At 45.7% G+C, this 22,648-nt stretch overlaps 1 protein-coding gene across 2 annotated transcripts; it reads left to right on the plus strand.

Annotated features, from left to right (window-relative positions):
• Positions 1–2,680: 2,680 nt before the first annotated feature.
• On the plus strand, positions 2,681–22,623 carry LOC137441475 (glycerol-3-phosphate dehydrogenase 1-like protein). 2 transcript variants are annotated; one of them, XM_068139048.1, is made up of 8 exons: positions 2,681–2,789; positions 9,383–9,560; positions 11,993–12,133; positions 13,328–13,466; positions 15,584–15,696; positions 17,433–17,666; positions 17,814–17,920; positions 20,559–22,623. In XM_068139048.1, the coding sequence occupies exons 1-8, from the start codon at positions 2,749–2,751 to the stop codon at positions 20,653–20,655; spliced, it is 1,050 nt and encodes a 349-aa protein (XP_067995149.1). In that variant the 5' UTR covers positions 2,681–2,748; the 3' UTR covers positions 20,656–22,623. The 2 variants fall into 2 exon arrangements, with proteins under 2 accessions (XP_067995149.1, XP_067995151.1); XM_068139050.1 differs by lacking the exon at positions 2,681–2,789 and adding an exon at positions 5,372–5,554.
• Positions 22,624–22,648: the final 25 nt, after the last annotated feature.

The following is a 22,648-nucleotide window of genomic DNA, read 5'->3' on the forward strand; positions in this document are numbered from 1 at the left end:
AGTTAATTGTCTCAAAGAGCTTCTCAGTAGCAGAAGAAGGTATAAAAAAACAAACCCATTGTAACACAGAGCATGGTACGATTGTGAGCTGGCAGCAAAAACTAGGCAGAGTGTCCTTCCAGGCCCAGCTCCAGCTCACCCAGGGAAAAGGAGGACTGGCCCTGTTCCATACTCAGCTGGCTTACTCTGTGCACCCAAACATACAAGGTGCCCAAGAAAACAAAGAACCCAGTGGTTGTATCTGTGCCACAGGGCTAAGCATACCATCCTTACCTTGTCCTCATTCAGCCCCATCTCTCTTCCCTGCCAATCTGCTTGGCACCTCCCGAGTTTGGCATTTCTCAGTCACGTTTCTCAAGCTGCTCAAAAACCATATTGCCACCGTAGATAAAGCCATACATGGCTTAGGAAAAAGTGCCCAGCAGCTGCCCTGGCTTTGCAGTGCTGACAAGGAGTTTATTCTGTTTGCAGTAGCTGCTAGGCAGAGGAAATTTGTTTGGCTGTGTCATCTCTGGCTGTAGACAAATGCATGACCCATCAGGTGCAGAAAGCAGGTGAGCTGGGGTGAGGCTAGCCTTGAGAGGGCTGTCTTTATCCTCCCTATTAAGTGGGCTGAGCTTTTATGTCTGTTAAGTACTAATGACTCACACTTGAAAGGCAGTGCTTTCAGGTTTATTGTGAAAAACAAACATTGTGGTTTTGTGGGGAAAAGCAGGTCCTTCACTCTCCCTGATAAAAATAATAGTTGCCAGCATCTGCCGGTATAGACTATAGGGCTCTGAGGATCTGGAATCTGCCAAAAGACCCATTTCTTGAGGCCATTCTGTGTCCTCACACAACACTGACACCAAGAGAGCCTTGACATCTGAACATGCCATGTAAATCTGCTTGCAGACCACCTGGAGCAGTCCTTTGTGCATGAATGCTCTCCTATCCATCACCATGGAGCAGTGACTGCACAAATCCAGAGGACAGTTCAGCAGCAGCACAAGTTATCTACTTCCACAACCAATTAGTGTCACAGATGTATGAACTAACGCATGCACTCACAGTTCCAGGCTGTGTCCTCTGCTCTTCACAAGTGCTACCACATCCATATGTCTCTCATCCCCTGCCAATCTCACCCCCTGCCAGCTTATGTGCACTGACCAAATGGTCAGTGCAACCTGAATGTGGATGGCACATTAATCCATCAGTCCAGAGGCCACTGAACTGATACAGTTCAGCTTTGTAATTAAAAGCTTCCACATTAATTTAGATGAAACCATTACAGCTTGCAATACTTGTGGTACTATACAGATAAGGGATATCTTCTCTTGCATTAGATGCAAAAGCCAGTGCCTCAGTGAATGCATCCTCCCTCTGGGTTCTGGGGACTCACCAGGACAAAAGAGCTTGCAGCAAGCAGAGAAGTCTCAGGGGCTGAACACAGCAAGAAGGATGGTGGCTCTTCCTCACCTTCACAGTAGATCTTCCTGGGGAAGAGAATAAGTCAAAGGCAGAAGAGAGCTAAGAGGCACAGAGGAGCTATACAGATAGGGAAAGAGTAAATCATGGTGAACAAGCGGAAGGCTGGAGGAAAAGCACCTGGAGCTGGAGAAAGGCAATTTTTGCCTTGGCTGTACTCAAGCTGTGCACACAGGTTATGCCTCTTCTCATAGAGCTCCCCATCACGCTTCACATGTGCCCAGGGTCCAAGCTGCACCTTCTTTTTGAGCAACCTGTCACAGTCATTCTCTGAAGATACTGTCATACAGGGTTTTGCCCTAGTGCCCAAACATTCTCACTGCTATCAGGACACATGAAATAGCTCAGCTGATGAAGCTGACAGCAGGAGAGCTGAGCATATGTGTACCTCCAGAAACACCCACAGGCTTCTGAAATGCTGGCAGCCATCCTCTCTCTGTGAATCACAGGGTCAGGTGTCCTCATCACATGGAGCCAGAGACCCTTTGAGCCAAGCTCCAGTGCGAGGGCAGCTGATGTGGTGGTCACTGCTGATCCTACAGCCCTAGTAGGGACAGGAGCCTGAGTGCTGCAGGGCAAGGGGAAGCAGGACTGCAAGTGCAGGGAAGGCAGCAAACAGTGGTTTGGCTCAATAAGACAGAGGATACTGCTTTGAAGTGAAGGCAGAATGTAGTGGAAGGCTGAGAAGTAAAATGTGGTAATTCACGTGGCTTTATGCATGGTTAGACCATGTAGGAGAAAAAGGACAACACTTCATTCCATCCTTCCTTGCAGAAAACTTTAATTTGGTGTCCCATTTTAAGATCAGTGAAATAGTTCATGATTTATCATCTGAATTTGGTTCTGCAAATGCACTCATAACCTTTTCCCAGTGGGCTCCTCATCTATAGGAAAAATTCAAGCCTTTTCTCACTGCTCCTAAGGGCTCAGCTTGTGTTTCTCCAAGCTCCACTACGTTACCCGACCCCTTGGGGCCGCCAACGGACGGGAAGGTCCCACACCACGAGAAGTGCCGGGGCCACGCAGGGGCCCTTACCCTGGGACACCGAACCGTCGCGGGTCTCAACCGACACTCTCAGGACGACTCTTCAGGGCAAAGGCCGAGGCACCCAGAAAAGCCTCCGGGGCGCAGGCGGAGCCGGAGGGGGCCGCCACCCGCGAGCGCCGGTCCCACCCGCAGGCGGCGGGGGCCGGGCCGGAGGGGCGGTGCTGGGAAGCGGGCCGGGCCGAGCTCAGCCGAGCCGGCAGAGCTCCGGGCGGGAAGGCGGCGCAGCCCGCAGCATGTCGCCGCTCCGCGTCTCCATCGTCGGCTCTGGGAACTGGTGAGTGCCGCAGCGCGGGGGGGCACCCTCCGTCTCCCCGCTCACCTGCCTTCCTCCCTTTCCTCCCCCGTTTCTTTCCTTTTTTCGTTCCCCGTTGTTTTCCCCCCTCCGTCCCCGCAGCGGAGCGGCGGAGCAGCGCAGCGGGACCGCCGGGCCCGGCCGGGCCCCGGGCCAGTGCCCCCCAGCCCCTGCTGGGGGCTTCGCAACAGGTGCGGGACGGAAGCCGGGGCAGCAGGAGGGTCTCCATGGTCCTGAAACCGCGGCCCCTGTCCCGATCGTGTCCTGCCTCAGCTTGGTGGACTGCTTGGGCAGGGACTATCGTCGTAGAATTGATGAACGGTTTGGGTTGGAAGGGACGTTAAAGATCAGCTAGTCCAACCCTCCTGCCATGGGCAGGGACAGCTTCCACTGGACCAGGTTGCTCCGAGCCTTGGCCAACCTGGCCTTCAGCATTCCCAGGGAGATGAACCTACCGGTGAGAAGTGGAAAGGCATTGGACTCTTGTATCACTGAGGTGTACGAGCCACTTAAGGTCTGGTGACAGGACAGTCAGATTCCAAAGAGGACCAGAAGCTGTGCCCTTCTTCTTGTATGTGCCTGTGAGGCAGGGCAAGGCCTGTGAGCCTTCAGTATTGAGGAGAGTGGTGGTGCCCTTTGTATTCCTTTGAAGGAATCAAAACACAGGCTTCATTTAAAGCCATGACCTATTGGCACCTTTCACTTCCATCCTCCACAGCACCTTGATGCAGACAAAGCCCTATTACAAGCATTGTATTTAGGTCTCCATTTAGTCTGTCCCCCACTCATAAGAATAGGTTTGCTCCTGCTCAGTCCTTTCTAGCCTGGACAAAACTATGGACCTCCAGCACTCCTGGGGTCTGATAGGATTTCCTGGGTTCGGTGGGGTCTATTTCACTGAACCTTTCATCTTACTTTTCTTGCAGTTTATGTAACCTGAGCACAAACAGATCAACATGTAAGTGCATGCATTTAGAATGAGCAAACCTACCCTTTAGATAGTTCTGTGGATTGTTTTTGTACAAGAAGGGCGGGATCCTTAAGATTTTTAAAATATCTTGACAGTTAAGTGGGAGCAAATGCCAAAAAAATCAATAGGTGAGGGAGTGGCTGCTTGTGAGCTGCTGAGAAAACAGCAGTTAAAGCATGGCTCTGTGCCTTCCTGCCTTGCAAAACCAGTCTGCTGCTTTCTGAGCCCCCACGTGCATGCCCTTTCCGGATCACAGGTTCTTTGTGCATGACATCTCTCAGATACAGCCTTTCACATGCACCTGCACAGCCAACTCATCTCCAGGAACTCCTGATCATGCTCCTAGCTTTCTCTGGCCCTGAGTCCTGCCCTATCATTTCTGCACCAGTGTTTCCCCAGCTGCCACTTTCACCATGTCATTACAGCACTTGCATCCCACCCCTGCTGTCTTTGTCTGCTTCACCTTAGCCACAGGCATCCAAGCCTGTGCAGACAGCTCGCTGTCACTTACAAGCCCTCAACAGCCATGGCTATATGTCTGGGAATCACCTTTTACATTTGGTCATCCCGCAGTGACAGTCTTCATCGTTCTCTTGCTGTATCTTCAAGCAAGCACCTCCTGCCTTTCCCAAGCTGTCCTCTTGCCATAAGACATTCTTCAAAGCCACTTAGTTGTCTTCCTTCATATCTGTACTCGAGAAAGTTCTCTTTTTTGTCCACAGGTACCTACAAACTTGGAAGGAGTTATGCCACAGAGATATAGAAACCCCAGCTCATTCAATGCTATCTACTTACTCGTACTGCCTGTCTGCCTGGGACCATCTCTTGCTTCCTGTCATACACACAGTCTGTAAAATCTTTGGGGAGGAGATAAACATTGTGCTCTGATGTTTAAATCACATCTATTCATAGCCTCTGTGGCAGAACAGGTTGTCTTAGCACAACACAGAAATCTAATGTTTATCTTTGGTAAACATTTTTTTTCTTGAGTTCCTCCTGGATATTTGGGTGACAGTTCAGATCACTGCACTTCAGGCTTTCTTGCAGCCCAGAAGCAAGGCTGGCATGTGAGGCAGCATGTTGCAATAGCTCATGTCAGCTGTAGAAGTTCTGCATAGGGGCTTACTACCAGAAGACTCATGAGTGGTGTGGTTAAAGTGGAGTAAGTGCTGCGCCGCATTTTGCGGTCATAGCCAGATGCAGGAGGGTTTGTGTTTACGTTATGCATGGTTCAGTTACCTGGTTTTAAAAGTAGAATATTTAATTCACTCCCTGGCCCTTCTGAATACTAAAGGTCTTCCAGTCCTTCTAGATTCATTTGCACTGCAGAGTCCTCAGTGAAGACTGAGCTTTAACTATGTTCTTGTCTTCAACATGGACAGATGGCCAGGCTTTTTATGGAAGTATGTGGAAGGAAAACAAAACCCACTGGTCATAAATTGAACCAGAGGAGATTCTGACTCACTGTATAGAGAGGGAAAAACCAAAGCTCTATAAGAATAAAAAAGCACTGCAATAGGCTGCCAAGAGAGGAGCTTTCAAGACTTTACTGAGCAAATCCTTGAGCAACCTGTCTGAACTCAGTGTTGTTCTCACTTTGGAGACCTCTCATAGTCCCTTCCAACCTGAGCAATACTATAATGTAAAAAAAATTGGGGTGGTTGTCTGAGAAAGAGACTGAGGAATACATGATCATCTTCAAGCATCTAAAGGAGAAAAACAATATTCCACCCTTCTAGAATAGAAATGGGCCTAAACTGCAGTGAGAAAAACTTAGGTAAGATGTCAGGATGATCATTCAAATGCTAAGAATAGCAAAGTTCTGGGATGGGCTTTTTGGGGAAGGAATAAGACCTGCAACCACTGAGGTCTTTAAGACCTCCTCAGAAACACTCTTAGGAACAGCATAAGCATATTTGACTGCCTTTTGTGTCAGGAAGGGGACTAGCTGCTTTATGGGGTCCATTAAGCTCTATTTCTCACCAGAGCTGATGTGTGCCACAAACACTTTCATATTGAGATATGTAAATAGTGGCTCTTACTTGAGTTATTCTACATCAAAGCTTTCTCATTATACTGATAGAAAATCTCCAGATAAAAGCTTTATTTTTCTTAGCAATATGTAAATCACTTCCAATGTGGATTAACATAATTGGATGGGGGGAAAAAAAACCCTGATTGACAGTTTTACACATTTTAAAATCATCTAAGTGGCATTCTCTGCCTTCTATGAGTCTTCACTGAACTGAGTTTTGGAGAAAATAAGACCATGGCAAAGCCTTTATCTGTGAGCATCCTTGGTGGTGCTTGCATAAGCAGCCCTCTTTGCCCAAGCCTGTGTAGTCTACCAAACACCACCTTCCCAGACAAAGCAATTCTTCTTCCCAAGGCTGATCAGCAGAGACTGAATTTTAAATAGACTAAGTAAACAGAGCATCAAGTTTCAAACTGTGTGATGATTTTGTGGTGAGGTATTTTCCCTGATGACTACTCAATGCTTTTTAAACATTAAACCCTTCCTTCCTCAAATCCTTACTCATCTGAAATGAAACCAAAGGAAATGCTGCAATGTATGGAGCTACCTTTGTGTCTGCTATACCTTTCACCAGTATCTTGTCAATAGGAAAATACCTGAGTGGCAACATCTAAGACTCCAGCACAATCTGGACAACTAATTTAGCTCTCAAGTTTACCTGTTTTAAAAAACCTTTTCTTATTAAGACAACTTTTTTTTTTATGCAAAGCCACAATTCATCCTCAGCTCAAGCCTTGATTGTGGTCTCTGTTGATAGCAGGGCAAGAGAACCAGAACATAAGTAATTATATAAATAATATAAATGTAGGATAGGACTGCATGCCTTTCTTTCAAAAAAGCAGAACTCTTACCTTAAAGGTTCACCCCTAAACCATTTCCCTAACTATTTTAAAGAGCACAAACCTACCATCCCTTAATAAAAGAAACAAAAACATCCCAACCAACCAACAAAAAACCCAAAGGAGAATTAAAGCAACACCCAGCCAGCAACTCAGGATAGAGCATATAGTGAAGACTGAGCAATGTGAACCCTGATCTCAGTAGGATTTCTTTATCATGAAAGATTAAGATGAAGCCCTCATTCTTTTACGACTGATTGGGCAATGCAGCTTTGTGCAAACCTGTTAGGTCAAAAATAAGGTTGAGCCAAGGGGAGCCAGTTACAACGTGGCTTCCCTTTGAGCTGCTGACAGCACAGACCTATCTGAACTTCATCTTGGATGCACTCAAGACTTTTATCAGTTCCAGAAAACATACCACAGCTAAGCCCTGTTCGTGGCCCTTACTGCGGGTGTGTTACAAGTGGGTCAGAGGACAAGTGTATTGCAACAGGACCTCCTCTTTCAGTTGTGTTAGTAAAACAGTCAGTACTCAAAGGACTAAAGTAACATTAAAATGGGAAGAGTGACTAGAGAAGTAAAAAATACTCCCCCCCCTCCTCTCCATATAATTTTAAGAGCATTAAGCAGTGCTTCCAGTACGTTCTGTGGGATTGTTAATTCTCCCTTGCCAAGAAAATAAGTGAATGTTTGCAAGGCTGCAGTGGTGATGGGGAAATGAAATTGTCTGATGATGGGGAAATGAAATTGTCTGAACTGAGATTAAAAAAAATTATCAGCATGACTGAAGAGGAGTAGAGTGGATGATTAAAATATCCTCAGGCTGCAACTATTACAGATCTGGTTACAGTAATAAGTAGAGCAATGAATAAAGAAAAGCCATCAGGTTGAAATTATTTAAATAAGTTTGGGTTGTTTCGGGTTTGTTTTGGTTGTGGCCAGCAGGAGCAGGAGGTCATTCTGTCCCTGTACACTGCACTGGTTAGGCCACACCTCGAGTATTGTGTCCAGTTCTGGGCCCCTCAGTTTAGGAAGGATGTTGACTTGCTGGAATGAGTCCAGAGAAGGGCAACGAAGTTGGTGAGGGGCTTGGAGCACAAGCCCTATGAGGAAAGACTGAGGGAGCTGGGGCTGCTTAGCCTGGAGAGGAGGAGACTCAGGGGTGACCTTCTTGCTCTCTACAACTACCTGAAGGGGGGTTGTAGACAGGCAGAGGTTGGTCTCTTCTCCCAGGCAGCCAGCACCAGAACAAGAGGACACAGTCTCAGGCTGCGCCAGGGGAAGTTCAGGCTGGAGGTCAGGAGGAAGTTTTACACAGAGAGAGTGATTGCCCATTGGAATGGGCTGCCTGGGGAGGTGGTGGAGTCACCGTCACTGGAGGTGTTCAGGTGGAGACTTGACAGGATGCTTGGTTGCATGGGTTAGTTGATTAGGTGGTGTTGGATGATAGGTTGGACGCGATGATCTTGAAGGTCTCTTCCAACCTGGTCTATTCTCTTCTCTTCTCTTCTCTTCTCTTCTCTTCTCTTCTCTTCTCTTCTCTTCTCTTCTCTTCTCTTCTCTTCTCTTCTCTTCTCTTCTCTTCTCTTCTCTTCTCTTCTCTTCTCTTCTCTTCTCTTCTCTTCTCTTCTCTTCTCTTCTCTTCTCTTCTCTTCTCTTCTCTTCTCTTCTCTTCTAAAAGAACAATTTCTGAGGATTTAGGTTAGTTTGTTTGTTTGTTTAGAGAAAAGAGCACTTTCTGGGGATTTAGGGCTGATATTAAATCCTTAGTGCAATTTTCTGGTTATTGGTGAGAAAGTGGGATGCATTTATTTTAGATGAAGTTAACAACGACTTGACAGTTTTGGCTCACGACTTGACAAAGTTGATCAGCACTGCTTTGTCACCTGGATGATTTTATATTTGTTTGTCTTCAGAAAAAAAATAATATCCAAGAAACAAGAGAGATTTTAATTCCAGGTGCTGTATTTTTAGTGTTGCTGATCATAGAATCAATAAGCTTGGAAAGGACCTCAAGGATCATCGAGTCCAACCTGTAACCCAAGACCTCATAACTACTAAACCATGGCACCAAGTGCCACGTCCAATCCCCTCTTGAACACCTCCAGGGATGGTGACTCCACCACCTCCCTGGGCAGCACATTCCAATGGCTAACAACTCTCTCTGGGAAGAAGTTTCTCCTCACCTCGAGCCTAAACTTCCCCTGGCACAGCTTGAGACTGTGTCCTCTTGTTCTGGTGCTGGTTGCCTGGGAGAAGAGATCAACCCCCTCCTGGCTACAACTACCCTTCAGGTAGTTGTAGAGAGCAATAAGGTCTCCCCTGAGCCTCCTCTTCTCCAGGCTAAACAATCCCAGCTCCCTCAGCCTCTCCTTATAGGGCTTGTGCTCAAGGCCTTTCCCCAGCCTCGTTGCCCTCCTCTGGACACATTCAAGAGTCTCACTGTCCTTAAATTGAGGGGCCCAGAACTGGAGAGAAATCCACACTCCCAGTTTATAGTCTTTGGTGTGACTTCAGATTCCTTATCACAGTTTTCTTCCCTGGTTCTGCTTTCTGTGTTTGTAAACTGAGAGGGTTTTGATGGCAATTAGTGAATAAAGCTTTCTCATAAGTGCACAACTTCATAGCACAGGCCTTTTATGAGTTATTACAGTTAAAGTAATTTGTGTTTCCAAGTCACAATAAAGCTGTTTGTTTCCCATTAGTTATTACAGCTCTTTTCTCTTTAAAGGGGATCGGCCATAGCAAGAATCATTGGCCAAAATGTTCAGAAGTCCAACAGATTTGATCCTACTGTCAGGATGTGGGTATTTGAAGAGACCATCAATGGAAGAAAACTCTCAGAGATAATCAACCAAGAACATGAAAATGTTAAATATCTGCCTGGATACAAGCTACCCAAAAATGTGGTAAGTTGGAAAATCCACAAGCCTTGAAGTAGGAAGTAATTCACTGCTTCATTCTGATTTGCCACCTCACTCACTCCACTGTTGACATACAACTCACTTGTGTGACTTCTGCTTGTCTCATGGCACATTCCACTTCAAACATCCAGCTGTCAGGTGCTGGTAATGCACCATCCTCCTCCCTGGCAGAAATCATTCTAGAAACAGTAGGCAGAGATCTGTCTACACAGAGCTGAGATATTTCAAATCCACAGCATCTTCTGGGGGTAAAAAGACCCCAAAACCCAGAAAAGCTATTGCTCTCCCTTCTCAAAAACAACATCAAATGCACAGCTAACAGCTGTGGCTTACAAGGAAATGAATAATGAGCTTTGGGTGATTTCAGGATCGCAACACACTGCTGTAATTAATAATACTTTCCAATTCCACCAAAATTATAAGGTATTGAAATGTCATGAACACTGAAAACACCAAGTTGTGCATCTCTGCTTAAATCAGCTTAGTTCATTTACTGCTGCTGAAGCAGGCAAGGTAGGGGCTTTGACTGTTAAGATTTTGCCAAGTGCTGCTATTATGCATGGTAAAAGTAAAGCAGCACCACGTTTCTTGAACAGTTGCAGTCATAAAAGGAAGTTGAGATGGCACGTGGTGGGTCTCTCCTTGCTTAAGGATTGGTTATATTTAGTCTTCCAATTAGTGACCCAATTGCATATTTGCGCCTGGGTGCTTTGACCTTGGCACAGAGTTCTCCTGGGTTACAACAGACTTGTCACTGTTACTTTTACAACCCTCTAGTAGATCAACAGGCATGTCATCATCACTTGAGAACAGCCATGTCCTGTCAGTAGCAAAGTCCAAGCCTTACCAGCAGAAATCAGCTAGCTGTAGTAAAGTTTGAAGGGACCTTCACACCTTCATCTCTGACTGACAAAAAACAAACCCACCCTCATTTTCTCCTTCCATTGCCCTGCAATATTTTGCATAGAGAGGAGCACTGCCTGCCTCTGCTCCAGAGAAGCAGCCTTACTAGCAGCAGCTCTGGCTCTTCCACTTAGGAAGAAGTTCTATGCAGAAAGAGTGATTGCACTATGGAATGGGTTGCCTGGGGAAGTGGTGGAGTCGCCGTCATTGAAGGTGTTCAGAAGGAGACTTGATGGGGTGCTTGGTGCCATGGGTTAGCTGTTTGGGTGGGTTGGATTGGTTGATGGGTTGGACACGATGATCTTGAAGGTCTCTTCCAACCTGGTTTGCTTTATTCTAATAAAGGTTTATTCTAATCCTGCTTTCTCTGGGGTGCTGTGCTCCAAGACTGTGTCCAAGGGCAGTGTTTGCTCTGATTGTAAACTCTTTGTACTGGCAGGCTCAAAGTGACCTGTTCTGAGTAATGGTAGCATTTGGAGGAAGATACAGCTTGCTAGTTAATAAGAATGTTGGGGTTGTTTTTTTTAAGTATTGGTCAAGTTACTATATATTTAAAACAAGCAACCCATCCCAGCTCAAATAGAATCATAGTCTCTGCTTTGTGATAGTTTATCTCGGAGTAGCTCTCAGCTAGTGGCCTGTGGAATCTAAAAACTACCAGAAGAGGCTCTGTCTCACCACTCTGCTTTGTTCCTGTGCTCCTCGCTCAGTTATCTACAGGAATCTGAAGAAGCTGAATCAGCAAAAGGGCTTCCCTGAACAGTGCAAGTTTAGGAGTATATCCTCTCCCCCAGCTTATCCACACAGGGCTGAGAGGCAAGTTAAAAACAAAATGATAAAAAAAATCCAAACCTGTGATAGTTAGGCTGCTTTACTGTGTCCAGTTTTGGCTCCCCAGTTCGAGAGACAGGGATCTGCTGGAGAGGGTCCAACAGAGAGCTGTGAGGATGATTGCAGGACTGGAACATCTCTCCTATGAAGAAAGCCTGAAAGAACTAGGGCTGTTTAGTCTTGAGAAGGCTGAGAGGGGATCTTATAAACATCTATAAATATCTGAGGGGTGGGTGTTAAGATGAAGGTGCCAGTCTCTTCAGTGGTGTCCAGTGACAAGACAAGGAACAATGGGTACAAGCTAGAACACAAGAGGTTCCGCCTCAACAGGAGGAGACACTTCTTTATGGTGAGGGTAAGAGAACATTGGAACAGCCTGCCCAGAGATGCTGTGGAGTCTCCTTCTCTGAAGAGTTCCTGCATGGCCTGCCCTAGGTGGTCCTGCTTTGGCAGGGAGGTTGGACTTGATGATCTCTGGAGGTCCCTTCCAACCCCTATCATTCTGTGATTCTGTGATATCAGAAGAGAGCTGCAGCTGCTCGCATGAAGAGCTAGCAGCTATGCCACACTGTTAATAATTAAGGACATTTGCAAAGTGTCTTCAATGTCTTTGGTGTATGGGTGTCTCGCTAGGTGTGAGGATTCCTACTTGGAGCTCATTTTGGTTGTCGTTCTTGTCCCAGGTGGCTGTCCCAGACATAGTGGAAGCAACGAACGGGGCAGACATTTTAGTGTTTGTTCTGCCACATCAATTCATTGGACGGATTTGTGAGCAGATTGCCAGCCAGATGAAACCCGGGACGTTTGGGATTTCACTGATCAAGGTAGGCTGTCGCCTCCACAAGACTCAGTCTGTGTGGAGTAAATAAATAGCTTCAATTTCAGGGCAGGAGCTCCAGGCCTCAGCTGCATGAGCTGCACAAATGCAGGCATTTCTTTGTGCAAGACTTAAAATTTACCCAGCCTCTGCCAGCTCTTCTGCTACTCACATGGCTGTGGAGAGAGAAGGATGGAGCAACCCAGGCTGGCTAAGACGGTCGTCTTTGCCAACCACCTTTAGCCTGGATTGCTTCCCACTTAGTCTGGGACAAAGGTGAAAATGGGCAGAGAAAGGGCTAATATAAGCTGGTGCTGCTGCCAGAAAAAGTGTTCAGACTACAGCCTCAATTAACTCTTAGCTGGAAAAAGTGCTGGACTGAAGTGCCTCTTCAAAGTACATGCTAAAGGTGTTCTTAGCAGCATTAAAACTGCACAGTAAGGCTAAGGAATTTGCAGAGCTGAAGCCATTTCAATCTGACACAGACTGAGGAATCCTTAACAAGAACTAATATTTTAAGAGAACCTCATACTAAAAGCCACAGGCAAGGCATAGGAACACAGTCTAACACTTATATTGCATAACAGGAAATATCCAATTTTAAATTGCCATGAAAGAACTTTAATTCAAGTTTTCAGACCGCAATACCAGCTCTTCTTACCCCCCCCCCCTTTCCCTACTCTCCATAGCAATTATCTCACAAGTAGCAGTACATAGAGGAGAGGAAGATGAGAGAAGAAGGAAATTCCTGCAAAATTATTTTTATCTTTAGCTTACAAAAAAAAAAGAAAGACTGCTCAGTAGACTCCTTAATACCAATGAAACACTCAGATTAATACTTAGATCTTGCAAGAAAGCCACAGCTTGTAGGCTTAATTTAAAAGTCTGGTTTTGTAGCACAGGAATTTAGCACAAAGTTAAAATATAGCACCAAAGAAAGCCTCAGGACAGCAGCACTAAATATTAGGCTTCTTGTAGGGTTACCTCGACTCTTGCTACCTTTTCCCTGAGCTTGCAGTTATCAAAGTGCAAAGCCAGAGCGTTTGTATTTAATGGCTAATGCTAGTGAATATGAGACCCAGATCCTTCCCATTAAAACCAGAGAGCTGCAGGCAATAGGACACCTTCAGCTCTACCAGTGCCTTACTGCTGTCATTTTCCTATTCTAATAACTTGGCTTTAACTGTCATCTTTGATTCAGGGCATCGATGAGGGTCCTGATGGCCTGAAGCTCATATCTGACCTCATTCGAGAGAAACTGAAAATAGACATCAGCGTGCTGATGGGAGCCAACATAGCCAAAGAAGTGGCTGATGAGCAGTTTTGTGAAACCACCATTGGTAACTATTGCAATAAACAGAAAATCAGAGCTGCTACCTGTGGTTTGATGTCACCTGGGCAGCAGGATAGCTTCTGGATCTAGCAAGAGGCTGGGATGGGTCCCAAGTGGTTCCTGACTTGTGTAGTAGGTGCAGTGCCTGCTGAGCTCCTTCAGGGAGGCAGCACAATTAGCAGGGTGATTGGTGCTGGCAGGATCAGATCCAAACTCACAGTGAGTTTCAGTGCTGAGAACGAATTTAAACTATTACAGCTTAATCCTGTTTCTTTAAGAGCTGGCAAGAGCCACCTTTTGTGGCTTTATAGCTCATCACTGAGTACATAGTTGATACACTATATGGTCTAGATAGAGATATGAAATCAAAAGCTCATATGTGCTCAAGATCCCCAAGGCATATTTCTCCATCTTTGTTTGAAAAGAAAGCCAAAATACAAAAAAAAACCCAAAACATTCTGTTCTTCCCATTCAGACTGCTTGCCAAGACATAGCCTCAGATACTCCCAGACTGGGTCTGACCTGCTTTAAAAGGTTCATCCAGCAGTTCTTAAACCCCACTGATTTTTAAAGCCAGTCAAAAATTAAAGCTGCATCCTTCCAGAGCTGGGGAAGACAAAAACTCCCAAATTGTTGTTGCAATACTGCTCCTTTGCCTTGCAAATGTTACAGTAATGGTGAAAACCCTACCAGCAGGGCATTTGTGGCTGACTGAGCACTAGGACTAGATAATTTTCCATTTTCTTGGGAGAATTTAACTTCTGCTGGCCCAGTTTGAAGCCATGTGTGATGATGACTCTGCAAAGGAGCTTTGCTCCTTCCTTTTGTCCTCACGGAAAGCCACGTAGTGCAGAAAAACACACCTCAAAGAGGAAGGGTATCCCCCAACCTCAACTGTTAAGAAGCCAAAAACTTTTGTCTCAAGAGATGGAGCAGAAACCCTGTGGTGCCTCAGGCTAGTAAAACTCACTGCTGAGTTCTCCCTGAAGGAGACCAAGCTTCCTTGTGTAAAAATTAAGTGAAGCTCCATTCAGGAGTCTCTGCCCAGCTGTCCAGGGGCTCCCTAGATAAAGGCAAACCTCAGTCCTTTTACTGCAGAAGACAGTATACCCTTCCTCTCAATACCTAGGGCAAGCACCATAATGACTTGCTGGAGCGTGTCCAGAGAAGGGGCACAGGGATGGTTAGAGGACTAGAGCTCCTCTCCTATGAGGACAGACTGAGGGAATTGGGGCTATTCAGTCTAGAGAAGAGAAGGCTCCAAGGACACCTAATTGTGGCCTTCCAGTATCTTAAAGGGGGCCTACAAGAAAGCTGGGGAGGGACTTTTTAGACTGTGAGGGAGTGAGAGGACTAGGGGGAATGGAACAAAACTAGAAATGGGTAGATTCAGATTGGATGTTAGGAAGCAGTTCTTCACCATGGGGGTGGTGAGACACTGGAACAAGTTACCCAGGGAGGTGGTGAAAGCTCCATCCCTGGAGGTTTTCAAGGCCAGGCTGGCTGTGGCTCTGAGCAACTTGATCTAGTGGGAGCTGTCCCTGCCCATGGCAGGGGGGTTGGAATTAGATGATCCTTGAGGTCCATTCCCACCTTAACAATTCTGTGATTGTATGATTCTATGACCTCTGTGGAACTGGCAACAAAAATACTCCAGCAGTGCTGACATTCATCATCTGTGGATCTCCCTGTAACTGGGAAATAATTGGGCATTAATCATTTGTGTTCCACAGCAACGTTTAGCAATTACACTGGCTTCCATTTTCGAAGCAGAAACTATACTGCTGTGCTGTACAAAGCAACTTACAAGTATTATTTTTTTGCAAGGTTTTTGGTTAAGTTTGCTCAGGCCGGCAGCTCTGTTAGGGACTACCTACTTTAATCCTTTAAAGTGTTATTAAGTGATGCCTGGTCAATGCCCTGAGACTTGCAGGGCAAGACTTACCCTTTAACAACATCGTCCAGCAGCAGAAACTGCTGTCACACAGCTCTCTTGTTTAGCAACACCCGGTTACTGGGACCGCAAAGCCTGAAGTGGTCCATGGGACCTTATTCCCATGGTTAATTGTGAGTTGTCTCAAACACTGCCAAAAAAGCTCTAACTTCTGTCCTTCCTTCCCACAGGCTGCAAAAATGAAAAGCAAGGGGAAATCTTTAAAGAATTACTGCAGACCCCCAATTTCAGGATTACTGTGGTGCTTGACTCTGATACGGTGGAGCTTTGCGGAGCCTTAAAAGTGAGTGATTTCAAACCAAAAGCTTTGTATTAGGGCCAAAGCGTAGTCTCACCTGACACTTCTGTAAGCTGAGTCTAATAGGAGTCCTGACATACTAGTCATACACAGCAAACTACTCTGAGGTAGTTGTTCACCATGAGGGTGGTGAGACACTGGGACAGGTTGCCCGGGGAGGTGGTAGAAGCCTCATGCCTGGAGGTTTTTAAGGCCAGGCTGGCTGTGCCTCTGAGCAACCTGATTTAGTGTGAGGTGTCCCTGCCCATGACAGGGGAGTTGGAACTAGATGATCCTTGAGGTCCCTTCCAACCCTAACAATTCTGTGATTCTATGACTTACTCATGGGCTGGAAACTGGGAGGTGGGAAGGCAGGTGTGCAGGACAATAGTGAGGAGTTATGAAGATGTTCAGAATCCCAAGACATTTGTCCAGAGCAGTAGAAAAGGGCAATTCTGCTGCCCATTTTTGCAGACAAACCCCAAATCTGATCTGCTGCAGCCTCTGTATGCAGAATTCATGTCTGTTTGGAGACCCACAGAGAGAACTTGGAAAGGCAGGACTCAGTGTGACATATTTTAAATAGTTAGAACAGCAAGGCCAGTGATTCCCAACCTGGAACTAGCAGGAAAACAGAACATTAATTACATACATGCCATGTGACTGTAATAGGACTGTATTAAACAAGCTGCTTTTTGCTTATGGGAATATCAGTGGGGACTTTAGAACAATCATCTAGGAGTCCACTTACTTTTGTCCAATAATAACTAGCTACCCACCTTTTTCCTAAGAAGTCAGTTTTAAGACTCAGCTTGACAGTGCTGGGCCATCTCATTTAAACTACACTATAACCTAGAAAAGTAGCCCTGAGGAGAGAGACTTGGGGGTGCTGGTGGACAAAAAGCTCAACATGAGCTCTCAATGTGCACTTGCAGCCCGCAAAGCCAATCAGATCCTGGGCTGCATAAGGAGAAGTGTGGCCAGCAGGTCGAGGGAGGTGATCCTCCCCCTCTACTCAGCCCTGGGGAGACCCCACCTGGAGTACTGTGTCCAGTTCTGGAGCCCCTATTACAAGAGGGATGTGGAGGTGCTGGAACGTGTCCAGAGAAGGACCACGAGGATGATCAGAGGGCTGGAGCACCTCTCCTGTGAGGACAGACTGAAGGAGTTGGGGCTGTTCAGTCTGCAGAAGAGAAGGCTCCCAGGTGACCTAATTGTGGCCTTCCAGTATCTGAAGGGGGCCTACAGGAAGGCTGGGGAAGGACTTCTCAGGATATCAGGTAGTGATAGGACTAGGGGGAATGGAATGAAGCTGGAGGTGGGGAGATTCAGGCTGGATGTGAGGAGGAGGTTCTTCACCATGAGAGTGGTGAGACCCTGGAATGGGTTGTTCAGGGAGGTGGTCGAGGCCCTGTCCCTGGGGGTGTTTAAGAGCAGGCTGGATGAGGCTCTGTCCAGCCTGATCTAATGTGGGGTGTCCCTGCCCATGGCAGGGGCGTTGGAACTAGATGATCCTTGTGGTCCCTTCCAATCCTGAATGAAACTATGAAACTATGATCCTTGGGGTCACTTCCAACCTGGCATTCTGTGATTCACAAGGTAAATTCATGGCCTTTGGAAATTCTACCTTGTCCTGGTGAAGACAGATGTGTGGGTGTAAAGCTCAGTGCACAGTGATGAACCACAAACCTTGCCTGATGGTTTCCTTTCCTCCTCTGTATTTTGTTCTGAACTGTTTTTAGAACATCGTGGCGGTGGGAGCCGGGTTCTGCGACGGGCTGGATTTCGGTGATAACACAAAGGCAGCAGTGATTCGCTTGGGCCTCATGGAAATGGTGGCCTTTGCCAAGATGTTCTGCAGGGGACAGGTATCAACAGCCACTTTTCTGGAGAGCTGTGGTGTCGCTGACCTAATCACTACCTGCTACGGGGGACGCAACAGAAAAGTAGCGGAAGCCTTTGTTCGCACGGGAAAAGTAAGGAGGAATTTGAACTGTTTTATGAAGAAACACATCTGTGTCTTACAAAGGCATTGTTATCTGTTTACCTTCTTGATAACTGCTGCTATTGCAGCAGTGTCCCCTCTGGAATTTGACCTAAGTAATCAGTCTCCTCTCTTCTAGTCCATTGAGGAACTGGAAAACGAGATGCTGAATGGACAAAAACTGCAAGGCCCTCTGACCTCGGCCGAAGTCTACAAGATTCTGAAACAGAAAAATATGCTCAATAAGTAAGTGCTTTTATTTTCAAAAGTGGAATCAACAACCCTTAATGAACCATGCATAACTTCCTTAACAGTGTTTAATTATCTTGTTTGTTTCCATGACAACTGCTTTCTACATCTTGGGCCGCCATTACAGCTCAGCTTAGCCTGATCTGTTATTACCACGGACAGTAAAAAGGGATGAGGGCTGAACAGTGTTAGAAAAACCAAGCTACAGAGATAGAGGAAACAAAATTTACATAAAAATTCCAAGGGAGCTACCCAGGTATCTCCATCCCCCTAAACCAGACTAAAGGCTTGCAAACATCATCTGTGGGTGTCTATGTTTAGCCTATATCAGGGACCAAGCTACAGCAGTTGCTCTATCACCTTATGACCCCTCCCCAGCAGAGAAAGGGAATCGGGAAAAGAAGACCCATAGGTTGAAATGAAAATGGATTTAATACCAATGCCAGTGTAAATTATATGAAGTTATACTCAGCCCAGCAAGTGGACAATGGTCACAATAAATGGGAAGGCAGTCCTTAGGAGAAGAAAGAGGAACAAGGTCAGCAAGAACAGGAGCCCAAGCAGGAGGCATTCTGCAAACTTCTCTCTTTATACTGAGTGTGATGTTTATGGTGTGGGATAGACCTGTGAGCCAGCTCCAGTCACTGCCCTGGCTGACTCAGAGCTGCTAATGGCCAGCAGCCCATGGCCTGACTATGATTCTGTCCCAGTGACACCAGGACAATGGGTCAAAGGGTTTCTTCTTCTCAGTGTATCACTGTTAGTTTGTAGCAGTACTGCTTTCAGTGCAAATGCTATCTTAGTATATAATTCAGGAGCATACTCTTAACTAAAACACTTCAGATGCAAGGGCTAGGTAATATGTGCTAATATCAATGCTTTGATGCTAGGATAAAAAGTATTTCTTATTGTTTCAGGTGACATAAGATCATTTAAATTCAAAACCTTTGTCTCAGCTTACACAACAGAAAAACTGAACTTCCCTCCATCCCATTACCTCTTGTACTGCAGTGGTACTGAGAGGTCAAACACCATTAAATGAATAGTTAAAACCCCATTAGAATCATGACTGGTACAGAAGATTGGAGTGGCATTGTCTTTCAAAAGAGAGCAAGAAGAGAAAAGCTCATTTTGACAGGATGTGAACTTTAAACCAAACCCTGATCTAATAAGTATCCTATAATTGCCCTTAGTTAACACACACAGCTCCAAGTCATTCAGTGGGCTCGTTTTTTACCAGGATGACTAAGAGAGTTTGCAAAAAGGAACAAACCTTTTAAGCCAGGAAAAGAAAATCATTAGACATTTTAATGCTTTTTAGTCTTTCAGATGTCAGTAATGAATGTAAATAATATATGCATTTTTGCATACAGGAAGGAAAAAGAGGGTAAGAAATGTATGATTTTTTTTTTAATTGAAAAAAATACTGGATAGGAGCTTTGCCTCCAAAACAGCTTTTCTCTGCTGTCACCCCAAGAACTACCCCAAGTTCCTCTGCATTGCCCTGTACAATAGAATAGAATAAACCATGCTGGACCATTGAGTCCAACCCATCACCCAACACCATCTAATCAACTAAACCATGGCAACAAGCACCCCATCCAGTCTCTCCCTAAACACCTCGAGTGATGGCAACTCCACCACCTCCTTAGGCAGCCCATTCCAATGGCAAATCACTCTTTCTGGGAAGAACTTCTTCCTAACATCAGCCTAAACCTCCCCTGGTGCAGCTTGAGACTGTGTCCTCTTGTTCTGGTGCTGGTTGCCTGGGAGAAGAGACCATCCCTCACCTGGCTACAACCTCCCATCAGGTAGTTGTGGACAGCAACAAGGTCTTCTCTGAGCCTCCTCTTCTCCAGGCTAAGCAACCCCAGCTCCTTCAGCCTCTCCTCATAGGGCTTGTGCTCCAAATCCCTCCCCAGTTTTGTTGCCCTTCTCTGGACATGTTCCAGCAATTCAACATCTTTCCTAACCTGAGGGGCCCAGAACTGGACACAGTATTCAAGGTGTGGCCTAAGCAGTGCTGAGTACATGGGCAGAATGACCTCCCTGCTCCAGCTGGCCACACTGTTCCTGATGCAGGCCAGGATGCCATTGGCCTTCTTGGTCACCTGGGCACACCGCAGGCTCATGTTCAGACTTCCATTGACCAGTACCCCCAGGTCCCTTTCTGCCTGGCCACTCTCCAGCCACTCTGACCCCAGCCTGTAGCACTGCATGGGGTTGCTGTGGCCAATGTGTAGAATCCAGCACTTAGATGTGTTAAATCTCATGGCCTTGGACTCTGCCCATCTGTCCAGCTTGTCAAGGTCCCTCTGCAGAGCCCTTCAGATCAACACCTGTCCTCAGCTTGGTGACATCTGCAAACTTACTGATGATGGACTCAATCCCCTCATCCAGCTCATCAATAAAGATATTGAACAGGATGGGGCCCAGCACTGATCCCTGGGGGACACCATGAGTGCCTGACTACTCACTAGTCTAGTAAAGGCATCTCTGTGTTAAAATGTTAAAGATAGAAAAATTTTCCATTTTCCTTTTAATGTAAAAAAAACCAAAAAATCTCCATTATAAATGGGATGGAAATGTTTCTATAAGCTGTAAAAAGTATTTAACTGCTATATGCTTCTTTTAGGTTTCCATTATTTACAACCATCTACAGGATCTGCTATGAGGGTCTATCGGTCCAGGATTTCATCGCGTGCCTGCGGAACCACCCAGAGCACATGTAGAGAGCCCCCTCTCCTCCACCTGGTTGCATTCTCATCTTCTCAGGACTTGTGTCCACTCCCCAGCAAATAAAAACAGAAAAAGAGGTTGTGTGACAACGTTTGCTGTAAAGACAGCAACGAATGTATTTCAGTATCTGCCTTTAATCTCAACCTTATACCCAAGGAACAGGAAATGAATGTTAACATGTAACAGCATTTGAATTAGTAACTGGGCATTTCCCTAGAGTTACTTTCTTGCTGATTGAAAACAGTTCCCTTTCTCAATTCCATGAGCTCCATCTAGCTCATGTGAACCCCAACACTTAGGATTCTGTGATTTTTGCCTACTGGTCTTAGGGAACATGATGCAGAAGAACTCATCCAAACAGAAGAAAAGAGTCCAATAGCAGTAAGATACAATCACGGGGGCAAATGGTGGGTTTCCCTATTTCCCCTCAAACACAAGCAACATTTTGTATTTTTGTGACATTTAGTCCTTCCTTGATTTTGTTTCCCAGTGTAAGGCTCTTTGGAAGAACAGGCATTGTTCCTGAGCACAGACACACGTGAATGTCCAGATCTATAAATAGAACAGTTTAAAGGGTGGGGAGGAGAAAGGAGGTTTGCAGGGGTGGGGGTGTTGTTTCTTTCAAATTCAGGACACTAGGAATCCTCAGCAGTAGTCTGGCTTCATTAAACTTTGTGTTCTGCTGAAATACAGAATAACCAAATACATTGAGGTTAGCTGTCAACATTTCTCAGCAAGTCATAGACATTACCTGGTACTGGCCGAGAGGGCAGAACTGGAGGCTGACAGGGAGGATGGATGCACAACTTACAGCTTTGTGCATGCTGCTGTTCTGAAGACAGAACAAGTTAACAGTAAAAAAAGTCCTCTGTGATACTTGACTTTTTATACATGCATGAAAATGACCGCTGGAAACGCACAAGAACCCTGTGAAACTGCATTTGAAACCAGGCTGCATTTTAACTGCACTGGGAAACTCCACGGGACTGACCCCAGTGCAGCTCCATGCATCTTTCCAGACCACAGCCTAATGCCCTGTCACTGCTGTAGCTTGAGCAATGCTTCTTCCACTCCCGAAGAGAGATCTCTTCATTGATGTCTGAATTTTAAACAGAAACAGGTTCATGTGTCAGATTACTTTTTATTTTGCCACCAATGGTATTAGTTTTAGAAACCTGGGAGTTTTGAAACCTCGCAGCTGTGCTGGGGTAACTTTACATACCTGATGTTTTTCAGCATTAAAGCCATCTATCAGATGAACAGTGGCACACTTTATGAGCTTTAATACCCTTTGGAAAGAGTCCCTACTTTGAGACAAGGCAAACAAAGGGAAGAGTAACCTACTTTTGCTTTGCTTTATCTGATTTTTCCAAAATAGCAGAGGAAGGCAAATTCTTTGTTTTGTCTTGTTTATAATCTACGTATTTGCTGACATATTGCTTCAGGGACACAAAAAAACCCCAAGCTAGATTATAAAGCAGCTCTGCTGTGCATTTTAGAGGAATATTGTTGTCTTTCCCATGTATCAGAGTAATATATATATAAAAAAATGTAATTATGAACATATTGTAAAAATCTTGGTCTCACAGCTAGCAAAGCTGATCCCTGCCAAAGAGCAGCAGAGGTGGCTCACCTCTTCCAGCGCCGAGTCCGGTCACAGCCAGTGGCTCCGGGCCCTGCTGGGCATCACCAACATTCCTTCTGCTGAAATGGAAATTGTGTGACCAAATCCTTGATACAGGAGATTGTGGTCTTCCATTTCAAGTGGGGAAAGAAAAAAAAAAAAGACAGACACAAACATTGCATAATTTTAAAGTATGAAATACACAAGGGTGGGATGGAGAATCCAAGAACATCCTTACTTCCCTGGCAGGCTGAACTTCGGGTAACTCACCTATGAGCTAACGGTGATACAGAACATTTCACAAAGTGTATTTAATAAAAAGTGATCAATATGCAGACTTGATGTAAGTTCATTTCTCAAAA

Source organism: Melanerpes formicivorus, unplaced genomic scaffold (assembly GCF_026170545.1).
Source record: "Melanerpes formicivorus ecotype bairdi unplaced genomic scaffold, bMelFor1.0.p_v2 SCAF_5, whole genome shotgun sequence".
NCBI lineage: Eukaryota > Metazoa > Chordata > Aves > Piciformes > Picidae > Melanerpes > Melanerpes formicivorus.

Excerpts from the sequence above, each read along its gene's own strand:
- LOC137441475 (XM_068139048.1), top strand. The coding sequence starts at position 2,749 with ATGTCGCCGCTCCGCGTCTCCATCGTCGGCTCTGGGAACTG. Across the intron at positions 9,561-11,992 it reads ACAAGCTACCCAAAAATGTG|GTGGCTGTCCCAGACATAGT; the intron begins GTAAGTTGGAAA and ends TTCTTGTCCCAG. Across the intron at positions 17,667-17,813 it reads CCTTTGTTCGCACGGGAAAA|TCCATTGAGGAACTGGAAAA; the intron begins GTAAGGAGGAAT and ends CCTCTCTTCTAG.